We start from the raw sequence: 22,357 nt of genomic DNA on the forward strand, positions 1-22,357 counted from the left end.
AGAACTGGTTTGGCCTATTGTGAAAAAAAGGTTTGGCCATTAGAAGGGGTTGATATATATATCTTCCAAACTCTCTTCAAATGACAGCGTTTCATGTGAATGCTCTCTCTGATTTAGTTTTTTCAACAACATTCTGAGAAATTCTGAATCACTGCTGTTGTTAAAGGTGAAATTAATTAAATTTTTATAACTGTAGTCATTTATTCCGAGAAAAGCTTAGCTTCAGGAACAACAGAAAACAATCATGTCTATTAAGTTACTCTGTCTATAGAACATGAATGACCTCTTGGCTTGCCCTTCATAAATGTCTCAAGTTTTTCAAGTTCTAATGAAAGAATATTGGTGAAATTCATTAATTAGATTGCACTCAAAAGATATTTAAAAAACATCTTTTCTCTTAACCACAGCCTGTGTGAGGCTAGCTCTGCTGCTATTACAGCCACCCAGAAAGATCAGGGCCTTCTGAGAAACTACTGGATGAGTCACACTCTCTATTTTATGTTGAATTCATCCGGAAGCATAGAAGACACAATTTAGAGCGAGGAGAAAAATGGGGACGCTCGTCACTGCTGGAGGTGTCCTCAATATTCTATTTCCAAGCATGTAGCTGTCATTTGTACACAAATGTGAGTTTTGCAGCACAATCCCAGCAGATTTAGTTTTCACTCTGGCTCTCTCACTAAGAAGAAAACGTAGAAATGTGACTTTGATGGTTTGACAATCAGGACAACAGAATGCTGTGCAGTGCTCTCTAGAGATGGCAGGTGTCCTCGAAATGGGCGTAAAAACTCAGCAGTGACATTTCAGACTTGATTTATAATGCATAACTTCATATGTTGTTGTATTCACACAGTACATACTGCTTCTTCATGTAGCAGCAGCCTAATATGAGGTGATTATTTCTTCTTCACCACATGTCCATTACAATGTAGCGATTACGTCCAAAAAACCACCAAGGTGTCGACGTTTAACCCCGTCGGCCCTGTAACACAGCATTGGCCTGTTGCCATGGCGCCCAGAGAACGAGGTGGAGGAGGGCGCGGCTGGCTGTAAGGCTGTCATGCTAATTAAAAGTGATGTTAGCCATACGGTGCCATTAGTGGCCCAGTTCCTCTCGTCATTCCTATGACCCCATCAGAGCTGTGGCACAGGAGACGGGATGGGGTTAGGGGACTGACAGCAGAGCTCAAAGGTCACCCGCTGGAGAGAAGAAAGGTTCACTAACTGTTGGAGAAAATGTGGACACATTGTTCTCGTCTCCGTTTTATTTGTCTCTCTGCCACGCCTGCCAAGTGAAATGAAAGTGCAAGAAAAAACATTTTTTTAATAAGCAGACTCGTCATTCAGCTCAGCTATTCAATAGATGGATTTGATTGCACATTGAGAAAAGTAAATCATTGCCAGTAATGAGGATAAAAAAAGAGCCTGGTATCCTTTTTCCATTGCCTTATTAGTTTCCAGGTGACAATTTGGCTCATGAATAATTTGTTACCATCACATTTCCCTCAGTAATTTGATTGAGGGAGTTATAAATTATATTGTTGCCATCTTCGCAAATGTACCATGAATGTTCTGTCTTTCTAACCACATAATAACAGCTCAATGTAGCCACCTGTCATCTGTGCGGTAATGATGCAAGTGAAGCTGTGGTTTCTAACTGAGAGCTGTCCAGCATTTTAATGGTGGCCCCTGTCACAGAGGGAGACCTGGGGAATAAATGAAAGGGAAAATAAAAACAATGGAAACGAGCAGCATCGGAATGTGGAATTCATCGCCGCTGCAGTTGCCATGGCCACCTGCAGGGAGGATGGAAGCAGGAGAGTTAATAACTCATCTCAGGGAGGGAGGGAAGCTGAGGAGATGTGCAGGATATGAGCTCGTTCAATTAATCAGCCTCAGCCTCTCTCTCTCTCTCTCTCTCTCTCTCTCTCTCTCTCTCTCTCTCTCTCTCTCTCTCACGCTCTCCGTCTTTCTCTGCTCCCTCTCTCTCCTCTGCACTCTCACCCTTTCTCTCTGTCTCATTCATTCGCTCTGGCTAATTAACAGTCAAGTGTGTCTCCAGTGGGTGAAACATGAAGTGTGTGTGTGTGTGTGCCTCCCCGTGGGCTACACTGCCATTCCCGCCCCTTCCCCTCACTCAATCATCTCTCCAGTGGTTTTTCGTTTGGCCAGCCAGCACCCAAGGCCAAGTGCAATGCTGATGGTTTTACACTGCGCACTAATGCAGAGACGCTCATGAACACACACACACAAAAACTCCACCTTGTCTTAGCACTGCTGCATTCCTTTACTATAACATTTATTCTGCTTTGTGTTATACTCAAGAACAAGGCTTTAGAAACAGTTTGTACATTTTCTTGGACTTGGATTGAGCAGAAGAAAAATGTTGCGCCATCATCTGTTCAGTACTGTTTCTCTATCTCTTTCCCTCACTTACTCTGTCTTCAGCCAAGAACATTTTTTTATCCTGGAATGGCTGTCTTATTGTCAAGCAGACAAAGTCATGTATTTATTTTTGCAGCAGTGATAATGGAACTCACCGTTTTGTGTCTGTTTTTTCCTCATTGCAGGATTGTTTGCCGGCTGAACGATGCCACAGGTTACAGGGTGCAGGACGCTCAGGTAGAAGTGTGCGTCAGGGACTGCATTCACCCGGACTACAAAGCAGTGTCCACCAAGGCCTTCACCTTTGTGGTAAGGGATGGTCTAGTGTAGTAAAATTGCATCTTGAATAAAAGCTCTTTGGATGTTTTTTTTTAAAATAAAGTATTAGATTGCATCTCTGTTGAAGCTCTGCAGCAATAATTAAACCTCCTGTCCTCTGTTTGTGTCCCTCCTCAGTCTCCATACTTTACCCTTGTATCCCCTTCCACTGGGCCACTGTCTGGAGGAACAAGAATCACCATTAATGGCAGTAATCTCAATGCAGGAAGCGCTGTATCTGTAAAGATAGGACTTCATCCATGTCGCTTTGAAAGGTGAGTTAAAGTTACCTTTTAATTCTACGGTTTGTTTTTCCAGCTGATTTCTAGAGAAATTATTCAAATGTCATTTTTCACTCTGAAGTTTCTTTTTAGATTATGCTCCTCTGCAGACATAAACAAATCATGCTGCACTGTAATTTTCACCTCCCTTTTTTTTTTTTACTCCTGCAATCTCCCATCTTTTCCTGTTCTTCAGTGTTTAATAATTATAGTTATTCCTTTTGAAAAAGAAAAAAAATCTCTTTTACCTGGTTGCTTCCTTTGATTTGCAGCAGGTCTGATAAATGCAGCCAGCAAGTGGATGACCTGCAGTACTGTAATTCACAGCAATTGTGAGAATGACAGTGTAGTCATTCTCGGGAAAGCTGATATCATTGTTCATTGGTGCTGTGAATGGCTTAAGTGCATGACCCACATTTTGAAAGAGATGACTGTAATTTAGAAGCACTGATATGATGTTGCTCCTAATTGGTAACTCATATTTTCCTGCTTTAAACTCATGTTTCAATGTGTCATTTTTTTTGCCTTTTTTTTATTTTAACAATAATCTTCCACCTTATCTTTGGTTGTCACTCACTCACGCAAGAGATTGTGACAGGATTTCAAGAAGAGACAAGGATCCAGTTTGATATGACTCTAATTCCTCAAGCCAAGAAGTCTTTTGTCTCGTTGAGTCTCTTCTTGGCAAAGTGGCAGTAAACTGAAGTCTGGACTAAATCCACTCATGTATGCTGTCTGACAGATGGCAGTGGAAAGAAACCTCTCACAAAAGATTATCAGTGAACTAAAACAAGCCCTTTTTTACTAATTGCGCAGTCACACTAGGCCTGCACTCATTGCTCATGTCCACATTGCGTACCTGGGCTTGTGTATGAGCAACTTTACCGAAGCACACCTCTTCCAACAGTGCCAGGGCCAAGGTAGTGTAGCATGCTTGAGCACTCCCACTGGTTAAACAAATTCGGGGGTTAAACGTGCTTGGGCATGGTACGTATTCGCCATAAAGGAATTTTGAAATAGAATGTCTTCCCTCCTCGTATACATTTTCCTCAGAAACTGAACTCTGGTGAACGATCTCTATTGTTTCTTGTTTTAGAACAAACTCATTACGACATCAGTGTTTTTCTTATAGTGCTTTCTTTCTTTCAGGCAACAAGTGACAGCGTAAGATAATGAGCTTGGACCCATCAAGTTCTTTTTATATCATATAAAAAGAAAAAGTAAAGGCCAATTTAAAGCTCTGTAGCTCATCCTGAGAAAGGTGAACATAATAGTCTTGGCCTTTAATTCACTGCAGCAATAACCTTTATGGCCCAAGTAATGAACTGGATAAGTCCATCTCTTTTAATGTGTCTTTGTATTCAGTGAGGCCTCCGCTTTAATCAAAACCTATTTACCTCAAGTCACTCATCCTCTTATCTCCCTCTGCACCCCCTTTTTCCTTCCCTTCTCTTTTCTCTCCCCGTATCCCCTCTTGGCTTTCTTTTGTGTGGCCGCAACCTTGTCAAAAAATCCGTATGCGGCACCACAGGCGCTCTTGAGGACGAAAGTGTTGTGCAAGAGGTTGCCATGGAAACGTGGCACTAGCGGAATGTGGAAAGGCTGTGTTTTTTTTTATTTTATATCCTCCTCCTTCTATTTTTCTTCTATCTTCATCCCCTCTCCAGTCCTGTCTCACTCTGAGGACGCTGTTGCCTCCCTGGAGACAGCGCGGGTGTGTCCGACAAAGACGTTCCTGTTTTTGCCGTATTTACGCACTTGCTCACAGTGCATTAACACCAATTGACACAGATGGGTCGTGCATTGTTGGACATAAGTTGACAAAAATTGACCTAAACACATAGTTACTGAATGTTAATCTTCTAATCTAAAGACCTTCACACACTGCAACAACACCAGCTTAACACACTGATTACACCCTACTGCACATTAGTACATATAGTGTACACACACTATCTCATAGGTAGCCCTCAACCCACTGCCTGGTCGACACAGGGGGAAGGGGGGTTGGGGGGGATTCAATGAGCCACTGGAGTGGAGTGCAAAGTTTCTGGCAGCAGCACAAAGTTTTCCCAGCAGGTCACAGCTGGCTGCCTGTCTGCTAGGGAGGGAGTTACATCACACAGAGAGACGACCAGCCTGATCTGCCACTTCAGATCTATCAGCCAGAGAAAGCGCAGGAGGGAAGGAGAGACAGACATATAGGGAGAGAGGGAGAGAGAGAGAGAAGATAGAGCTTTGAAGTACAGCACTGAGTGAGAGTCATGCTGATGAAACCACTGCTGGACAGACTGAAAGATGCTGGTCTTGTAAATAGGTGACTATGTCACAGTTCTGTGTGTGTGTGTGTGTGCCTGTTTTTTGGTTGCATGTCATAAATAATTCAAAGGTGATTAAAGCGATAAAGTGGGATTTTTTATTCTGTGTCTATCTCATAGTCTTATCACTTGTCAGTCACCTACATTCTCAAAATTCCTCTCCAGACCTACTGATGAAGGGACTGGAGCACAGAGTCCACACCAAGCGAAGCCTTCAGTGACCTCTCCATGCAACATCTAACTTTGTTTTTCTTCTCTGTCATTCTTTGCGCCCTTTATCGCATGCTCCTCCAGGCGGAGCAGCAAGGAGATAGTGTGTGTGACCCCGGCGGGACTAAACTCGGGCAACACCCCAGTCATGGTGGACATTAACGCTGCTGAGCTGAGAAACCCAGAGGTGAAGTTCAACTACACAGACGATCCAACAATCCTCAAGATCGAGCCTGACTGGAGTATCGCCAGGTGAGGACACAATCAGAGCCTCTCCCACAGCTCGTCTGGTTGTAGCAGAGATAAAACTTCAGTTTTAACCTGGCTTTGTATGTTGTGTCAAAGCTAGAAGCCATTACAATACTAATGCAATACTACTTTTATCCATTCCCATTAATACATACATCTTATCTGAAGTGACTGATCCAGAGGACAGACTTATAAACTGGGCAGTATTAGCATGGATTACTCTACTTTTTTAAGTTTAGCTGCACAGTACAGCTAACTCTTCCTATGACATATCTGCATGTCATGTGATGATTTCATGATCTGTAATTTACTCCAACATTCTGCTTTATGTCCATCTATAGAACTGATACAAATGCATCAATACTTAATTCATCCTAGTGCTGGTTGTGCACCACATTAAAGTCTCCTCTCAGAGGTATAGCCAATTGAACTGAAATATGAACTCTATGCTAAAGGTGATGAATGTATTATTCTGCCAACATATGCTTATTAAGTACAGAAGGAAAATATAACAATCCTTCCTCTCCATTTTCACACTGGTCTTGCTTTTCAAAGGCACATTATCTATTCTGTTTATCTCTGAGTTCCGAGAGTAAATCTTTGAACAGCTGTAAAGCCGACTCCTGAAGCAGAGCTGGTTGATGAGCTGCAGCCGAGATGTATCTTTAAATATTATTTGACTTATTGAAATGAGACTGCATAGCCACGGGAAGGTTTCCTGTGCAAACACAAGCTGTGTTGTGGAGGGAGAGAAAAAAAAAAAAGCTTGGAGCCTCGAAGAGCTAATGGGCTCGCTTGCATGACCTAGAAACTCTTCTTCTCCTCAGCTCAGTCAAAACTGAAACCACACATAGACACACACATGCACACTAAAACACACACACTGTTGACTTTCATATACCTAAAAAATTAAAGTTAATTTCCTTAAAATTCTCAAGTACAAGCCGATATTCAATGGGTATATCCCAAACTTGAGGATATAAAACAAATGAAGGCTGAAGGCCAAACAATACATCCATATGATAATATAAAAGTAAACAAGAATCAACTGTACAAGTTGTATGTTATGATCACAAAATCTGTTTTTAACAAAACAACTACTCTCCTACCTTCCTCTTATTTTTAACTTTTAACTTTGCACCTTGTAAATCAAAGTGGTATTTTTAATCAACACAGGCATGTATTTAGTGTATATCACCTCTTACGTAAACCACATTAGATTTTTCCAAGAGAATCAGAGAGTAACAATGCACTGCTGCATCACAAGGGAAGGAGGTGAAATGGGAGCCATGTTTCAAACTCTTCAGGGAGACAAAGTCTCTCATCATGCCAAAGAGGTGTGAGTGGATGAGAAGTTTCATTTAGAGTGGGATGAATGAAAGGTTGAATGTAGGCGAAGGAAAGGTGGGAATGAAAGCATTGGCTCCAGCCTTGGGTGGAAATGACCTCTGTACCAGGCTTGTGTTTAGTGTTTCACTCAGCGCTCCCGGAGGAGGTGCATGGTTCTCCAGGCCAGTCACGCTTTTATTTACCCAGCTATTTTGTCGCCCTGTCCCCTTTAGTGACCCTTTTGCTGGAGCGATTTCAAACAGCGCTGAGGCTGCCTTGTCCGGAACACAATTCTGACAAGACTTAGACTTGCTCTCTTTTCGGAAGAGGCTCTCAGGCTGACAACACATACACATGGCACTGCAGAGATTACCCTCCACCATGTTTACAAAGTGAAGTACAGTTCAAACTGTGTGCCATGTAATGTAGACTGAATTTGTGGAAAAATATTCATATCCTTCACAGAGACAAAGTATTGATAAAAAGTAATTTTAAAGTCTGGATGCATGTTCAAAGCTTCTATTATTATCTCCTGAATTAATCCTTTTTATGTTCGTATGTACCACATCTATATCCCCCACCCTAGTTTGAGCCAATCACAAACCCCCCATGCCCTTTTGTACTTAGTAAGACACTGGTCTTACTTTCCCCTCATCCATTGAGTCCTTCTGCAGGGCTATTTGGACCTTAGAGCCTAAGACTGGCCCACCTCTCTCTGCCTCAGATGCCAGCACTTGCCACACACTAGTTTGTGCAAGAAGAAAAAAAAACAGAAACAGTTGATGTTCTTGCAAAAGAGCTTTCTTAAAAAGTGTTACGACAGTGCTTCACAAGATGCTGTTTTCATGGCCTGCATTAAAAAAAGTAATATACCAGCAGTATATCATTTGTATTGTTTTTTTTGTTTTTGTTTTTTATTGGAGCCAGTGGTGACGTACAATGCCAGTAGGTTTATCCCACTCTAGTTTTTAGGTTGTATGCTAACTTATTTAGTTGCTGTCAGAACGGCTCACATCAGAAAAGTTCAGCCTCTCAGGCCAGCAGAGGCTGTTGGGAAGGCAGTGTGGGGGAATAGGACTCTCGCCCATATTACCCATGTCTGTGCTGATCACCGTCACAAAGAGCTGAATAGGTCACAGGTGAAAAGGTTACCGAGCAGATCACTGACAGCGCTGTGTTTGCTGACTTTATCTCACGCTACAAAATATCCCACGCTGCAATTTTTAAACACTCAGAAAACAATCTCCCTTGATTCAAGAGGTGCTGAGAAGTGGCCAAAAGCTTCAACTTACAGGAGTGATCCGACATATTCACTTATTCTTCCCTGCAGCCTCCATATTGGTTTAAAGAAGCTTTTAACATTCATGCAAGGGCTTTAGCATTACTGTCATTACCTGAAAATGGGTTTCCATGAGTAAGCGGGCAAAAAGGCTACAGCAGAAGCGAGCATTAATGCTAAATCGCCAACTGGAGGGCCCTCTTGGCTCCCACAGAGAACAGATTTATTAACATTTATCTCTACTGATAGGCTGCTGAATAGTGTATGCTCATGGACCCTCAAAGAAAGAAAGAACAGAAGGCATACGTGAATATGTGACTGAGAAGTGCACATAGAATTCCTTTTTATTTTCCCAGAAACATTTTACAATTGTGGTTGTCTTAATTCTGTCTACAATAAGCATTTCTTTTCTCTTTTTTTTAGCGGAGGAACCATGTTGACCATCACTGGAACCAATCTGGCCACCATCAAGGAGCCCAAAATGAGAGCCAAGTATGGAGCTGCCAAGTCAGAAAATGTGAGTGGTTGGAATCCAGACACCCACACACAGTTTTTATTGACAAAACAAAAAAAAGCAGTGACTTGAGTTGGCAACTGAGACTGAGTGAGACCAATATAGACACACAGGTGTCTTTCTAACTCTGTCTCCCCGTTGACTTCCCTCGGTGGAAAAGCTGATTTTCAGGCGATACACACACTCCAGGGATACAGACACAAGCACACACACCTGACCCGTCGGTCAACCAGCCAAGGGCCCATTTTCTGTTTGTTTTTGATGTTGAATTTCCTTTTAGCAGTTTAACCTTTGAAATGTCAACCAGCAATAAAGCAGCTCTGGCAAATCCCTCTCTCTTCACCTAACACCACAGGGCTTAGCTAACCTTTTTCTCTCCTCCTCCTCTTAGCTGCAAGTAAAAATATCACTTTTTTTTTCTTTGTCCCCCTCTCTGCAGTCAATTTTTATTTTTGCTTGGTTAATGTTTCCATTGACCTATACGCACAGACTTGTTCTGTCTCTGTGGGATTTTACACACCTTTTGTGTGCGAGCAAGTTAGTGCTTGACATATAAAACATAATGTAAGGCTGTAACATGATGTGAAACTATGCAAAGGTCTCTTAAGCCATGCTGTGTTATCGTTAACAGCCACAGACTGACCTCTCCTGCTTCTCTGTGTGTCACTTTGTCTAATTTGTACACCGCACACTGATTCCGGTGTCAAACCCCACAGGGGATTTTCGAGATGATATCAACACTGATTACAACTCTGATGTTATTAAGCCCGCCTCTTCCTCATTATGTCATTACGGAGACATTTAATCACTCATATCACATAACACGGCTTCAGTCATCATATATATATTGCTGGTTATGTTTTAGTTAACATGATTTTTTTTTTAGTATGAAATGAAAATCACTGCTATTTATTAAATTTATCTTCTTCCATTTTTTCTCCTCCCTCCTTTCCTCTTAATTTCCCTCCTCACTCGTCCTATCTCAACATTTCTTCCTCCTCCATCAGAACTGCACGGTTGTCAACAACACTGTGATGGTGTGTCTGGCGCCTTCTGTGGCCGGATCTGACAAAAGCTTCTCTGAGGCGGGCAGCAGTCCTGATGAGATCGGCTTTGTCATGGATGACGTGCGCTCTGTGCTGGTGGTAAACGAGACGTTCAGCTACCACCCGGACCCCGTGTTTGAACCTCTGAGCCCCTCAGGCATGCTGGAGCTGAAGCCCAGCTCACCACTCATACTCAAGGTAAATTGCCTTTTGCTCTTGGTATTGATCTGTTTCGGCCTTGTCTCTACCTGGCTTTGCTTTACATTCATTATGTTCTTTGTCATGTCTTCCTCCTCAGTTTCTTTGTGTCTTCCTGAATCAACTTGTCTGTCTCTGGTTTTCCTCCTTTCTCTGTTCTTGCGTCACCTTCTTTTATTTTGGCTGCCTACCTTCTCTTGATTTCAGGTAGTCGGCCAGTAGACCAAAGGTTACTCTGAAAATGTGTAACATTAATGTCTTAAAGGACACAAGGACTCAAGAACATACGATGGTTAGCTAAGGTGACACACTGGAGGGGCAGTAATAGCTGATAGCAGCATTTAGGTAACATTGTCAGCAATAATGACAGTTAGAATCATTAGCTGCAAGCATTCCTGTACAGATTCTTTCCTCTCTCTTTGAAGAGTATTTGTATTAAGTTGCAACATTACAATAGGCTATTTCTTTGCCTGCTGTCTCAAGTGGGGTTCTAAGACTTTTAAGAGAAAATAACACAGTCTTTAAAGTCAGGCACAGAGGAAAGTAATGTTTATGAAGTGGACCAGAGTGTTGCTGATCTTTCTATCAGATCTTTTCTGAAATCAGACTCTTAAGCCGTAGAGGCAGACCACATTTGAATCCTGTGTGCATTTAAAAAGCTTTGCCCCCACCCTCACTTGCTGTCTTTTGTCATGTCACCTCTCCTCTTGAACTTCAAAGCCTCAGGAGCGAGAGAGGAAATTATCATGGAAAACTAAAAGCCTTTTTTCTCTCAGCCAATCAGGGAGGAGTTTAAGAAAATGAAGCATCACGCCTCTCTCCCCTGTAACTTTAAATATGATTCTATAATGAAAAGCTCTGATTGCCTCACTGTGCTGCGGGTAAAGAATTGCAGGAATAAGCAGCACAGAAACGGCATTCTATTAAATAATTGAGGAGAAATTAGATGTTCATCTGGATTTTAGAGCAATCAAATCCTTGCGCTCTACAAAGAAATAGTGGGAAAGGATGAGTAGGAAAAGGTACATTCATGGTAGAGCAGGGGGGAAGAAGGTACATTATGTGCAGTTTATTCATTGCACTTCGAAACACCCTTAAACAACAAATACATTTCTACACCCCTGTGTGTATTATCACAAGAAAAACATGATAGACTCTCTCAAAATCATAATCCATATTTTGTTTGTTGAAACTCGTGTTTTTGTCAGTTTCTATGAGAGGTATTATTTGGCAGCATAGAGAAGGAGCACTGTTGCCATGGTTTCCTGCAGTTAACAGTACCTTGCAGATTGCTTAGAGCTGTTGCTGGACCGTTGACAGACACCTGCCAGCCAATCAGAATCAAGCAGTATTTTATATTTTAGAAGTAAAAGTAATTGTTATTCTATGTGTGGATTGCCTCAGACTTGGATATTATGAAGGTAACTGAAACATATGTGTGTGTCTTTTTCCAGGGTCGTAACCTAATTCCTTCAGCTCCAGGAAACTCTAAGCTGAACTACACGGTGCTGATCGGAGAGACGCCCTGCGTTCTCACCCTGTCAGAGAGCCAGCTGCTGTGTGAATGGCCTAATCTGACCGGAGAACATAAAGTCACTGTGAGTCAAACTTTCATTCTTGTCTACATAGCGTGTGCTGAGCAGCATCCCAATGTAATGTTGTGTCTTTTTACAGATTGTTAACTCTCACACAGAGCAAAGCAATGTGTCACCACCAGTACAGGATTTTGGATACAGACTTTCAAAAACTGAAATGAGCATCATCCCTCTTTGGGTTACATTTTTTCATCTTAAGTGCCTGTTATTTCATCACCCCTCTTGATTTCTTTTTTTTTTTGCTTGCTCTGGAGCATCTGGCTTTCACATTTCTTTCAACCTCTCAGCCCGTTTTCTTCCATACCTCCTGTTCTCGCTCTGTTTCCACTGTGCTATTCATTCCTCCTCTTTATGTCAATCCACTTCCTGCTTTTTCATTCATTCATTCATTCATTCATCGCATTCTTTCTTCCCCATCCATCAGTCTTAAATCTCTTCAATTACTCCACATTTCTCTTCCCCATTCATGTAGCTGCACACACACACAAACACAACCCATCTCTTACACCAGTTTGCGACTGAGGCTTTCGATCGGTCTCATTTTGGCTGGCATCCTTCTTGGGATTTGAGGAGTATTGATATTCAATGGAGACAAAAAAAATGGCTAGTGGGTGGGAGAAGTCTGTGTCTATTTTTACCCTCCTCCATTTGGTATTTCATGGAAGAAAGGCGTTAGAAGATGGGAAAAAAAACATAACCTGCTATTTGTTGTTGTTGATTTTTCACTTGATCTGCAAGCCAGACCTGTTTTGATGAGATATGATTGAAAGTCATATGGATGTATGACTGTGTATATGTATATTTGTTTCACAGCCATGGGGCCAGAATGTTGTATCTCTCATCTCCGATATGAAAAGGATCGAGAGTTTTGCTCCGCATAATGGCTTTACCACACATAGCTTGGTTCATCAATAGAAATACAGTGTTGGCTGGAGCATTAGAACCCTAAATATTTATAAATATCATTTTGGTTTATTGGGGTTTTGGCTCTTAAAGATAAAGACGATCTAAAAATGCCCAAAAGCAGTTATGTGTTTTTCCCGATTTTCCCATCATGCAGAGTTTTGTTATTGGCAGCAGAAACAGCTAGTATATGTTCTTCTTTATTTACCTGTGTTACTGTGTACGTGTGTGTGTGTGTGTGTAAAAGGTTTGCAGCCTCAGCTTGGCACTCTGTCCAACACCGTGGCAAAAACACCCACATTTTTTTTTTTTGTGTGTGTTGTGTCTCTTCAACCTGCTAAACAAACAAGAGTTTAATTTTGCTGTCTGTCTACTAGGTGCGCGTTGGAGGCTTTGAATACTCACCAGGGACCTTGCAGATCTACTCAGACAGCTTGCTCACTCTACCTGCCATCATCGGTATCGGAGGAGGTGGTGGACTGCTCCTGCTTGTCATCATTGTGGTGCTCATCGCCTATAAGAGAAAGTCGAGAGACGCTGACCGCACCCTGAAACGGCTGCAGCTGCAGATGGACAACCTGGAGTCCAGGGTGGCCCTTGAGTGCAAGGAAGGTGAGCTCAGACACAGGAGGGGTGTGACACTAGTAGCTCAAACCTCTAAAGTAACTCTCATAATGATTGTTAACTCCTACTTTCTTTCTTCTTTCCTGCTCAGTTCTCTTCATCTTTTTCCTCAAATAACTCCAATGTCCCCAAATAACTTTCTGTAAATCTCCCTGACTGCAGCTTACCTCAAATGCTGCACAGCTCCCATTCAGTAGTCGTATCCATCCAGTCTCTCTTTCTCCCTCCCTCTTACTGCCAACCGTTCCCCTGCTGATAGGTGGCAGCGGTGTGTGTGCGTGCATGTGTGCGTGGGTGTTGGTGTGTTTCCAGAGGAGTACTTTGATCCGAGCCAGCCACCAGATGTTGGCTCTCCACCCCACGAGAGAGCCGCCTGGCTGGCCTCTCCACCATCCGTGCTGAGAGATGGAGGTTAGATAGATACAGGACACAGAGGTGGGAAAATGAGGGGTAGTAATGAGGGAGGGGTTTGGCAACAGCTAAAGCAGGGGGAGAGTTTGAGAGAGAGAGAGAGAGACTTACACACCAGTGCATTAGCATATATTCATTTGGCAGGAGACAGCATGGATCCAGTGAGAGCCTATTGATGCTGCTGCTGGTTTGTCTGGCAAGAAGGAGCGAAGCAGATGGGGAGAAAGAGAAGGAGAATATTGATAACCATGATCATCAGGACACATTTGTTTTAGAGATAACTTCACTTGTTGCACCGCTTTAGTAAGTCACATATAACAATGACAAATGTAAAAGTGCTGTTTTACTAGCAGGGATGTCACAGATGTAACCCGAACCCTAAGATCTTCAGGTTTGGGTTTACTTCAGGTCAAAATGCTCTAACACAAAAATAATCTAAATATTGGCTATTGTATTGTATACAAAACAAAGGGTCCTTTTTAATCTGTTTTATTTTCTTCAAATTAGCAGATTTATGTGAGTGTTGTTAGACCAAGTCAAGCCTTGGTCCTGACTTTCCAGAGCTTGTAAACAGCATGTCCTACCAGAATCAGCTGATTGATCAGAGCTTTAAGGAACAATTAAAATGGTGACATCCTTTTCCAATGTAGCTTTTTTAATGACCAATTTACATGCATGAGAAATACGATAAAAAGCCAGAGTAATGGAGGCAAGAATGCATGAGCTTGACACAAGTGCACAGCTTGTTGTAAACTAATTGACACTAAAGAGACTCGGTGACTGCATTTCAAAGTTCACTGTTCTAATAACGACTACAGCAGCTTCTGTGTCACCTGACAATGACAGAGGTTCTGTCTACCGATTGGTCAGGGCAAAAATAAATTAAAATATCAGCTCTTCCTGAAAATAAAGTGGAGTTTGGTGAAATGGAACCATGGTCATTTTTTTTCAGAATAGGTTACATTTTTTGTGTTCAAATCCTGTGCTCTTAATCAGATTCAGAATCGGTTAATTGCCAAGTACTTCTACAAAATCAAGGACTGGTGTTTGGTGCAAAAACAGTAAACATAGAAGTAGAATAAAGAAGCAAACGGCTGTAAAACGGCAGTACTGCTACTGTTGAGGATCTTAAATGCAACAAAATAAGGAATATAAAGGACAAGTATTGCTAGCAAGTAGTCTGCTCAAAGTGTGTGTTCACTTCACACCACTCCCTCTGACACTGAAGTCTTCATATCTCACCCCTTTGCAACTTCCTGCAATCACAGACACACAAAAACCTCACACCTCAGGTCAAACAATGATTGGCTGGGGTGTGAGGCAGTGAGACCAGGCGCCTTGACCCTGTCTGTCCCCCGCTGTCACCACTGTCTGGAAGACGACAACAGAATGGATGGAAGAAGGGGGACTGAGCGAGGGCGATAAATAAGACGAACAACTTGTGAGAGGAGAAAAGGGAGGGGAGGGGGGCCACTGAAGAATAGATGGATAGGAAGATAATGAAGGAGGGGAACAAACTAGTAAGAGATGCTGATATTTAAAAATGAATGAAACACATCAAAGTTGGACTTGAGGAAAGTGGGGACGTAAACACAGGGACAAGCAGAGGCTGAATGGAAGGACATCGATTAGGGATGGGTAGGTGGAGTAAAAGACGGCATCACACAAAATGTTGACTCTTAAAATAAATGAACGAAGAAATGGAAAGAAGAGATGGGGCAGTTTAGAGATGGGGGAGGACTATTAGAGATCCAAAGAAAGATTGATGGCATAAGAGAGCCAACAGGAGGGGAAAAAAGATAGAGAGGTGACCTCTGAGATGTCACGTTGAAGGGAAGATAGAGGGAAAAAAGGAGAGATTGGAGAGGGATAGGGTGACACAAGCCATCTGTTAGTCTGGGCTTTGGTTTGTTATTTGTTTGGGTTGAGTATACATGTGGTGGTGTATTTTGGATGCAGCTATAGGACTCGCAAAACCACACACACAGCAGTGTTTGTGGAACCATATATGCTTGTTTTACCTCATTGGAGAATTAAAGCAGTCCAGTGAAAGCATTAGGCACAGGCACTATTGTATTGGTTGTGGGTGAAAGAATATTTTTGATTCCATTTGGTCCCTCTAGATGTGGCGTTGAAGTCACTGGAGTAAACAGACTGGGGTCAGAACACACACTCACTCTCTAATAGAAAATGTGTAAAAACATTGACACATCAATCACATAAATCATCTGGGCACAAGGTTATGTGTTCAGCTGAGGGGCAAGACAGGAAAAGTGTATGTTTGTGTGTGAGCGGGTGCTGTAGTAGGAGCGTGTGAGTATGTAATATGTGTGTGTGTGTACTCACAGGCTCATGTTCCTGTGTGCAATTCCATCCCAAACGCCCCTCCAGCCACAAGTACCACAACACTTTCCTCCATTTTTCCCTCCACTCCTCCTTCCCTCGACTCTTTCTCTCAGCTCTTAGCACAGAGTTATCACACAATGCAGCTTTTCACTGAAACTCCTCCACGCGCCTCCATCTTTTCCTCAAGTTCACCTGAGTTGCCTTTTTTCTTTTTTCCTGTACAATATGCTGTTTCCAAAAATCACATTGAAGGAGGCATGACGAGACAAAGTTAGGCTCTGGAGTTGATTTCAACTTTTTGTAGGTGTTTTAAGTTTGACTCCTTGGATCCTTTTCATCTTTTGTGTATCTTTTCAGTCCCCTCTTTTGGAACAAAAACCAGAATTCCTGAGAATATAATTTAAAATTGAATAAGATTAGCAGAAAGTCAGAATTTGCAAGTCATGTTTTATTGCTACTTACTTTTGCCAGCTGATTACCTACAGCAGGTTATTTCATCATACATCATACTTCTAAACATACATTTTCCCCACTGGAAATTTCCTCTCCTGCTCATGAAGAGAAGTCTTTTAAACTCACTGAAACAATGGTTTCTTTGGGATAAAAAATAAACACTGGAACAAGTGAAGTACACATTTAAAACCAACACTGAAAAATTAATATTACCCAAATTGTCACCAAAAACAATATTAAGATCTTGACTCCCTTTGTGAACCAATTTCTTTTTTTTAATTCTGAGATACCTGTTTGTTACTTGGAACATAACTTTAAACTCAGAGTCACACAACCTTCATAATAATAATATATTTGTAACCACTACCTTTTCCTTTGTGCAGCCTTTGCGGAGCTTCAGACGGACATCCATGAACTCACTCAAGAATTGGACGGAGCAGGAATCCCCTTCCTGGAGTATCGCACCTACGCCATGAGGGTTCTCTTCCCTGGGATAGAGGACCACCCTGTGCTCAAGGAGATGGAGGTACGGGTCAGTAGAGAGCGCCTCGCACACATGCACACACACCCAAGAACTAGATGAGGGTTTGATCAGTAATGCAAGACATTTCAACCGTGAAAATTCATCTTTGCATTAAGACAAAAAACTATGAAAAAGCAGGATTGGAAAAGGTCAAAATTAATAATTAATAAAATGCATATTGGCGGTTTAAGATTCCAATTAGATTTAGCTGGGTTGAGATAAATCGTAATCATATCAGAGCTGTACAATATGAATATTTCAACCTAACATATTTCATCTTGAGCAGCTTTTTATTCAGTGACTTTAAAAAAATGGTCAGAAAAAGATGTAGTTTAAAGTAACAGTTTGGTCAAGCTCCAGTTTGATGGAATACATCAAAGGGCCTTTGAGTCCTGGTACACCTGATAGATTGCCTTTACAGGACTAAGCCTGTTTGAGGCTCCTGAAAAACCAATGTTCACATAAAACAATCCCCCCTCCTCTACTTCTCCCCTTTAAAGATGGAACACTCTATCACTACCATGAACCTCGTCCATGTGGACGCTGTTACGCAGCACGCACACACTCCTCAATCATTTTTCTGTGTTAGGACACAACTACACATACATCACATGGAGATGCACACTGTCCTGCATGCAAGGTGGTGGTCGCTTTGAGGCGTTCAGTATCTGCTGGTGCTGTCAAGTGTATTCCAAAGGGAAAGTCTAGCGGGACATTGGATTTTCATTTGTATAGCCCAGGCAATCACAGGCCACAGTAGTGCGCTAGCAGGGAGATCAATTTCTTATTACAGCACGGAGCTCACTTTCTCACTTCAAACCTCTGTTCCTCTCCCTCAGAAGGGGAGGCCTGTCCTTTTCTTTGAGGGAGGAAGAGGTGAGAAGGGCTGATGGAGAAGAATAGTAAAGAGAGAACTGGGGAAAGAGAACAATAATGGATCGTAAAACAAGAGTCAAAATGAATGTTATAGACGTATCTGGAGGCGGATCTTCCCTGTACATACTTATATATTGTCATTGTCTCTGCGCATGTGTGTCCCTTTATGGCAATGTAGTGATCATCTGATATCCGTTGTTCTTACACATACTCATTAATCCATTTCTCCACCTTGACACACAACCAATTCTTTTCTCCACATCCCCCTCACCACATCCTAACCTCAACCTTTTTATTCTGCCCTATTTCCTTTCTTATACTTTTCCTCCTCCTTTAACCTCTCTTTATATTTTACTTCCAAACATCCTTTGCATTCAATTCTCTCCTCCTCTTCTTCCCTTTCCTCCTCTTCACTTCAACCCAATTGTCTGAATCCTTTGAACTATTCCTCCATCTTTTGGATTTGATTCATTTCCTCTCCTCCACTGGCCACTTTCCCCCTCCATCGACTGTCCCTCACTTTCTCTCTTTACACTCTTCCCCATCTGCACCTCTGTCCCCTCCTCTCCAGGTCCCCGCCAATGTGGAGAAGGCCTTGACCCTTTTTGGCCAGCTGCTTACCAAAAAGCACTTCCTGCTGACCTTCATCCGCACCTTGGAGGCGCAGCGCTCCTTCTCTATGCGCGACCGGGGCAACGTGGCCTCTCTCATCATGACAGCACTGCAGGGGGAGATGGAGTATGCAACGGGTGTCCTCAAACAGCTCCTGTCTGACCTCATTGACAAAAACCTGGAGAGCAAGAATCACCCCAAGCTCTTACTCAGGAGGTAAGAAAACAGAGAGGGAGAAGGGGGGGAGGCAGGGTTGAAATGGGCTTGAACTCTGCAAAAAACCTTGTCACACAGGTAGATTCCTCACCTGGGGTTCAAGTTTGAGGTTACATCCCTTTAGTTATCATACCTCTCACTGGTTTGGGGCGTCCTTGAGTAGTGGCCACCTTGACCATTCAGCCGTAAAAAAAAAAAAAAGAAAAAAAAAAGAAGCAATACACTTCTTGTTACACTTCTTGTTTTTTGCCCTTCAGTTGTTAAAAACAGTGGCAACTGTATTGCAACACAAAGCAACTAATCATACTCATCAAGGCGCTAAGATAGGAAGAGATAGAAAAAGAAGCAGATAAAGTCATGAAGCAGGAGGGCTCTGGGCGGGGACCGTAGCTTTTAGAGGCCTACTATATGTGACGTTACTTCATCTCTATCTTTCAACCCTGTCCCTGTCAGAGCAGATTACACCCCTGAGCGCACACACACACACACACTCCCAACGGAGCCGCAGTCACACACACTGCGAGAGAAAGGTAGAGAGGGGTAAAGCACAAGCGGATGTAAAGGGGAGAGAGAAGAAGGATTTGCAGGGGATGGTTATGAGGGATAGAGAAAAAGTAAAGAGGGGAAAAGGGCAAGAGAAGCAACAGAGGGAGGGGAGGATATGAGGTGACATAGGCAGAGGCTGAAAGAGAAAGGGGATGGAGTAGAAGGACAGAGGGAAAGAGTGATGGACAGAAAGATAGGGCAAATTGTCTAGAGGAATACCAGGGCTAAAGGCAAATAAAGGAAGGAAAAAGGTATGGGAGGTTTGAAAAGAAGAAGAAAAAAGAAGGAAGGTGTACCATGATGGGAGAGGAGCAGGGACAGACAGGAGGAGAAAGAGAAATGAGCTGCTGCAGTCAGTCGGGCAGGAAAAGATACACATATTTAAAGAAAGACACAATTAGAGAAATGGCCTGACTCCAAATAAATTGGAATTAGACATTAAATGATAAAAAAGTTATATATTTTTTTTTCCTTCCTTCTTGTCCTCTGAGAGATATTTAATTAAAAATCTAATCAAATAAATGACTCTCAGCCAGTGTGCCTGTGTGAAGCCTTTTCCTATCCCCTCTTGGGGTGTATGGTCACAACACGCTGTCCCTGCTAACTACACTAGCCTCGGGAGCTGCTGTTAATAAGCTTGGAAATTATTACACATGGTTCTCACTGTTTTGGTCTTTTTCCAGCAACAGATAGTCTTAAGAACCTTTTTCCAGATGTATGCATATTCACATAAAAGCCCTGGAGAAGTACTAATAGTCTGCTCCTATGTGGATTTTCATCCCCTGTGGTAAAGTTGGGCCTGAACGAAACATTATAGTCTGTCATGCTCTAAGTTTGCGTCCAGGAAAGCTGTGTTAACCCCCTGCAGTTCACACTTCAACATGTTGGAACAATAGATATTCAGCTGAATGAGTAGCTCACTATCATGCCCTGAAGTGCCCAACTGCATGTTCTGTCCAGGTGTATTCGCCTCCATCGTCCTCCCTCCCTCTGCTCCCTGTTGCCTCATCTTTCATCCACTTGATTTTGCTGACAGCCTTGAAAAAAAAGAATTTGCTCCACATACATCAAACAGCACTGAACAGTCAAACAGGGAGGCTCGCGGAAGCGTAGGAGTTCACATCTCATTCCTGCTACAGGCCTTCTCTAGATCATTGGCCTAGTTTCCTAGTTGCTTCATCTTTATTTCGTTACTATTCCTCAGTTGCTCAAACACTTGAGTTGAGAAAAAAAAAACATCTTCCTACAATGTCATTTCTCAACAGAATGTGCGTCCTTCACCGTTTTGCATCTTGTACCTCGCTAATGACAAAAAAAGCATGTTTGCTCGAAGTGTGGGAATGTGGCCCAGTTAGACAACCCAGTAACCCAGCAGCAGACCAGTTCCAGTGAGCTTTGATACGTCCTCCATTCATCGAAGTGAAAACAAGGAATAGTAATTAAGCAGTCTTCCTGTTTCTCTGTAATGTGAAAAGGAAGGATTGCAGGAAAGCGAGGGGGGTAAATCTGAGGACGATGCCGGAGAGGGAAGAAAATAATCACTCTGCTTTTCCCCTCACATACCCTTACTGCCGCTCTCTCCCTTTCTGCTGTTAAACAAATTAGACACAATAAGTCCGTAATTACAATGCCTTTTAATTGCTCATTCGCCGACTGATCACGTGCGTCTGCTCGATGGCGTGCACGTGCAGAGGTTCCCCTCATTACACGGCAGGTTTGTGATTAATGAGAGAAGTTAGCGAATTATACTAATTGCTGTATTTTTAATGAAGACGAGTGTGTTTTGCTTGGGGGGGGGGGGGGGGGGGGGGGGGAATCGAAACAATGAAAGAAATGGAGGGGTTTGTTTTGCCAAGTTAATATGTTTGCATGTGAGGGTCGGGGGGGGGGGGGGGGGCTGTTTGAAGGGCTCACCGCATGACAATTGATAATGCTAAGTGATCTCTTTGATGTTCTAGTGTGTAAATGCCTCCCCCCATGATGAAAGTGTTGGTTGATGCACACAGATCATAGCCATGGGGTGAGGATTGTGGGGGGGGGCATGTTTGAGTTGTGCTTCATGAAATATGAGCATAGGTTGTGAATGACCACAAAGCCTCCTAGTGTGTAGTGCAGAGGGTTATGTGAGGTTCTCATCTTTGTGTTCTTTGTCTTTCTTCATCTCCACTCCCATCCTTTCTCTCTTGTTCCCTCTGACCTTCACCATCTCCTTTCACCTTCCCCAATCACCTCTCCCTCAGGACGGAGTCGGTCGCTGAGAAGATGCTCACCAACTGGTTCACCTTCCTGCTTTACAAGTTCCTCAAGGTAAAGTTTGTCTTTCACACAGACAGGACACACACAACTGCTGTTTGAGAACATCAAAATACATCACAAACACACATACACAGCTGCAGCATTAGATAAGACAGCAGGCTACCTATCCCTTACCTCCGTCTTTCATGTGGTAAATTCTCCTTCTCTCTGAATTTCGGGATCTGCGGTCTGAAGCGCTCTTCACACACAACTGGCCATGTTGTTGTGATGGCCGTAGCCCGTCACACCAACCTGTCCTCTCTTTGTGTCCCTCACTGGATTCGAATGAAGCCAGAAAGTGTGTGTGTGTGTGTGTGTGTGTGTGTGTGTGTGTGTGTGTGTGTGTGTGTGTGTGTGAGTGTGTGAGAGAGAGTGTAAGTGTGTGTGTATGCATAGCTGTGCGTTTGTATCCCCCCTCGGAGCTTTGGAGCTTAGCAAAAAAGGAAACCAGAGATCTTACACGAATGCATTCTCTCATTTCTCTGTCTGTACGTCTCTGTGTCTGTATGTTCTTTTGCTCTTTTTGAATTCTTGTCCCTCTGATATGGAATCAGAGAGAATTATTGGGGCTTAAACTGTGCTAAATTCTTGTTTCCACTCATGCATTCTCCAAATTCAAACATGGCTGCGGCTAATCAGTTTGCAGCGGGGTCTTAAGCCCCCACCAGGACATACATTCTGGTGGACAGCAACCAGCCAAGCCCTTGGGGGTCCCAGTTGGCATCTGGGTGTGCGTTTATGTCTGTAACTTGGCTCTAAATGTGCGACTGGACAGCCATAATTGGGTTCATAGACAGGGGAGTGGGCTAGCAGGGAAGCTGCTTGGGAAT

The 22,357-nt window shown here is 42.8% G+C and overlaps 2 protein-coding genes across 5 annotated transcripts in view; both read left to right on the forward strand.

The window, feature by feature from the left end:
* LOC132977512 (MICOS complex subunit mic25a-like) overlaps positions 1-22,357 on the forward strand; it is a 291,593-nt gene that overhangs the window by 253,953 nt on the left and 15,283 nt on the right. The window lies entirely within an intron of this gene.
* The window catches only part of LOC132977505 (plexin-A1-like), a 178,636-nt gene that overhangs the window by 145,276 nt on the left and 11,003 nt on the right, over positions 1-22,357 (forward strand). For 2 of the 4 annotated variants that reach the window (XM_061042116.1, XM_061042119.1), the window contains exons 14-23: positions 2,571-2,694; positions 2,842-2,978; positions 5,597-5,764; positions 8,793-8,886; positions 9,891-10,127; positions 11,582-11,725; positions 13,003-13,237; positions 16,843-16,991; positions 18,430-18,686; positions 21,473-21,539. In XM_061042116.1, coding sequence (XP_060898099.1) covers positions 2,571-2,694; positions 2,842-2,978; positions 5,597-5,764; positions 8,793-8,886; positions 9,891-10,127; positions 11,582-11,725; positions 13,003-13,237; positions 16,843-16,991; positions 18,430-18,686; positions 21,473-21,539 — 1,612 coding nt within the window. The remainder of the gene's footprint in view (positions 1-2,570; positions 2,695-2,841; positions 2,979-5,596; positions 5,765-8,792; positions 8,887-9,890; positions 10,128-11,581; positions 11,726-13,002; positions 13,238-16,842; positions 16,992-18,429; positions 18,687-21,472; positions 21,540-22,357) is intronic. The other 2 variants (XM_061042118.1, XM_061042120.1) reach the window with 1 other exon arrangement.

The sequence above is a fragment of the Labrus mixtus genome, chromosome 7, assembly GCF_963584025.1.
Source record: "Labrus mixtus chromosome 7, fLabMix1.1, whole genome shotgun sequence".
Classification (NCBI taxonomy): domain Eukaryota; kingdom Metazoa; phylum Chordata; class Actinopteri; order Labriformes; family Labridae; genus Labrus; species Labrus mixtus.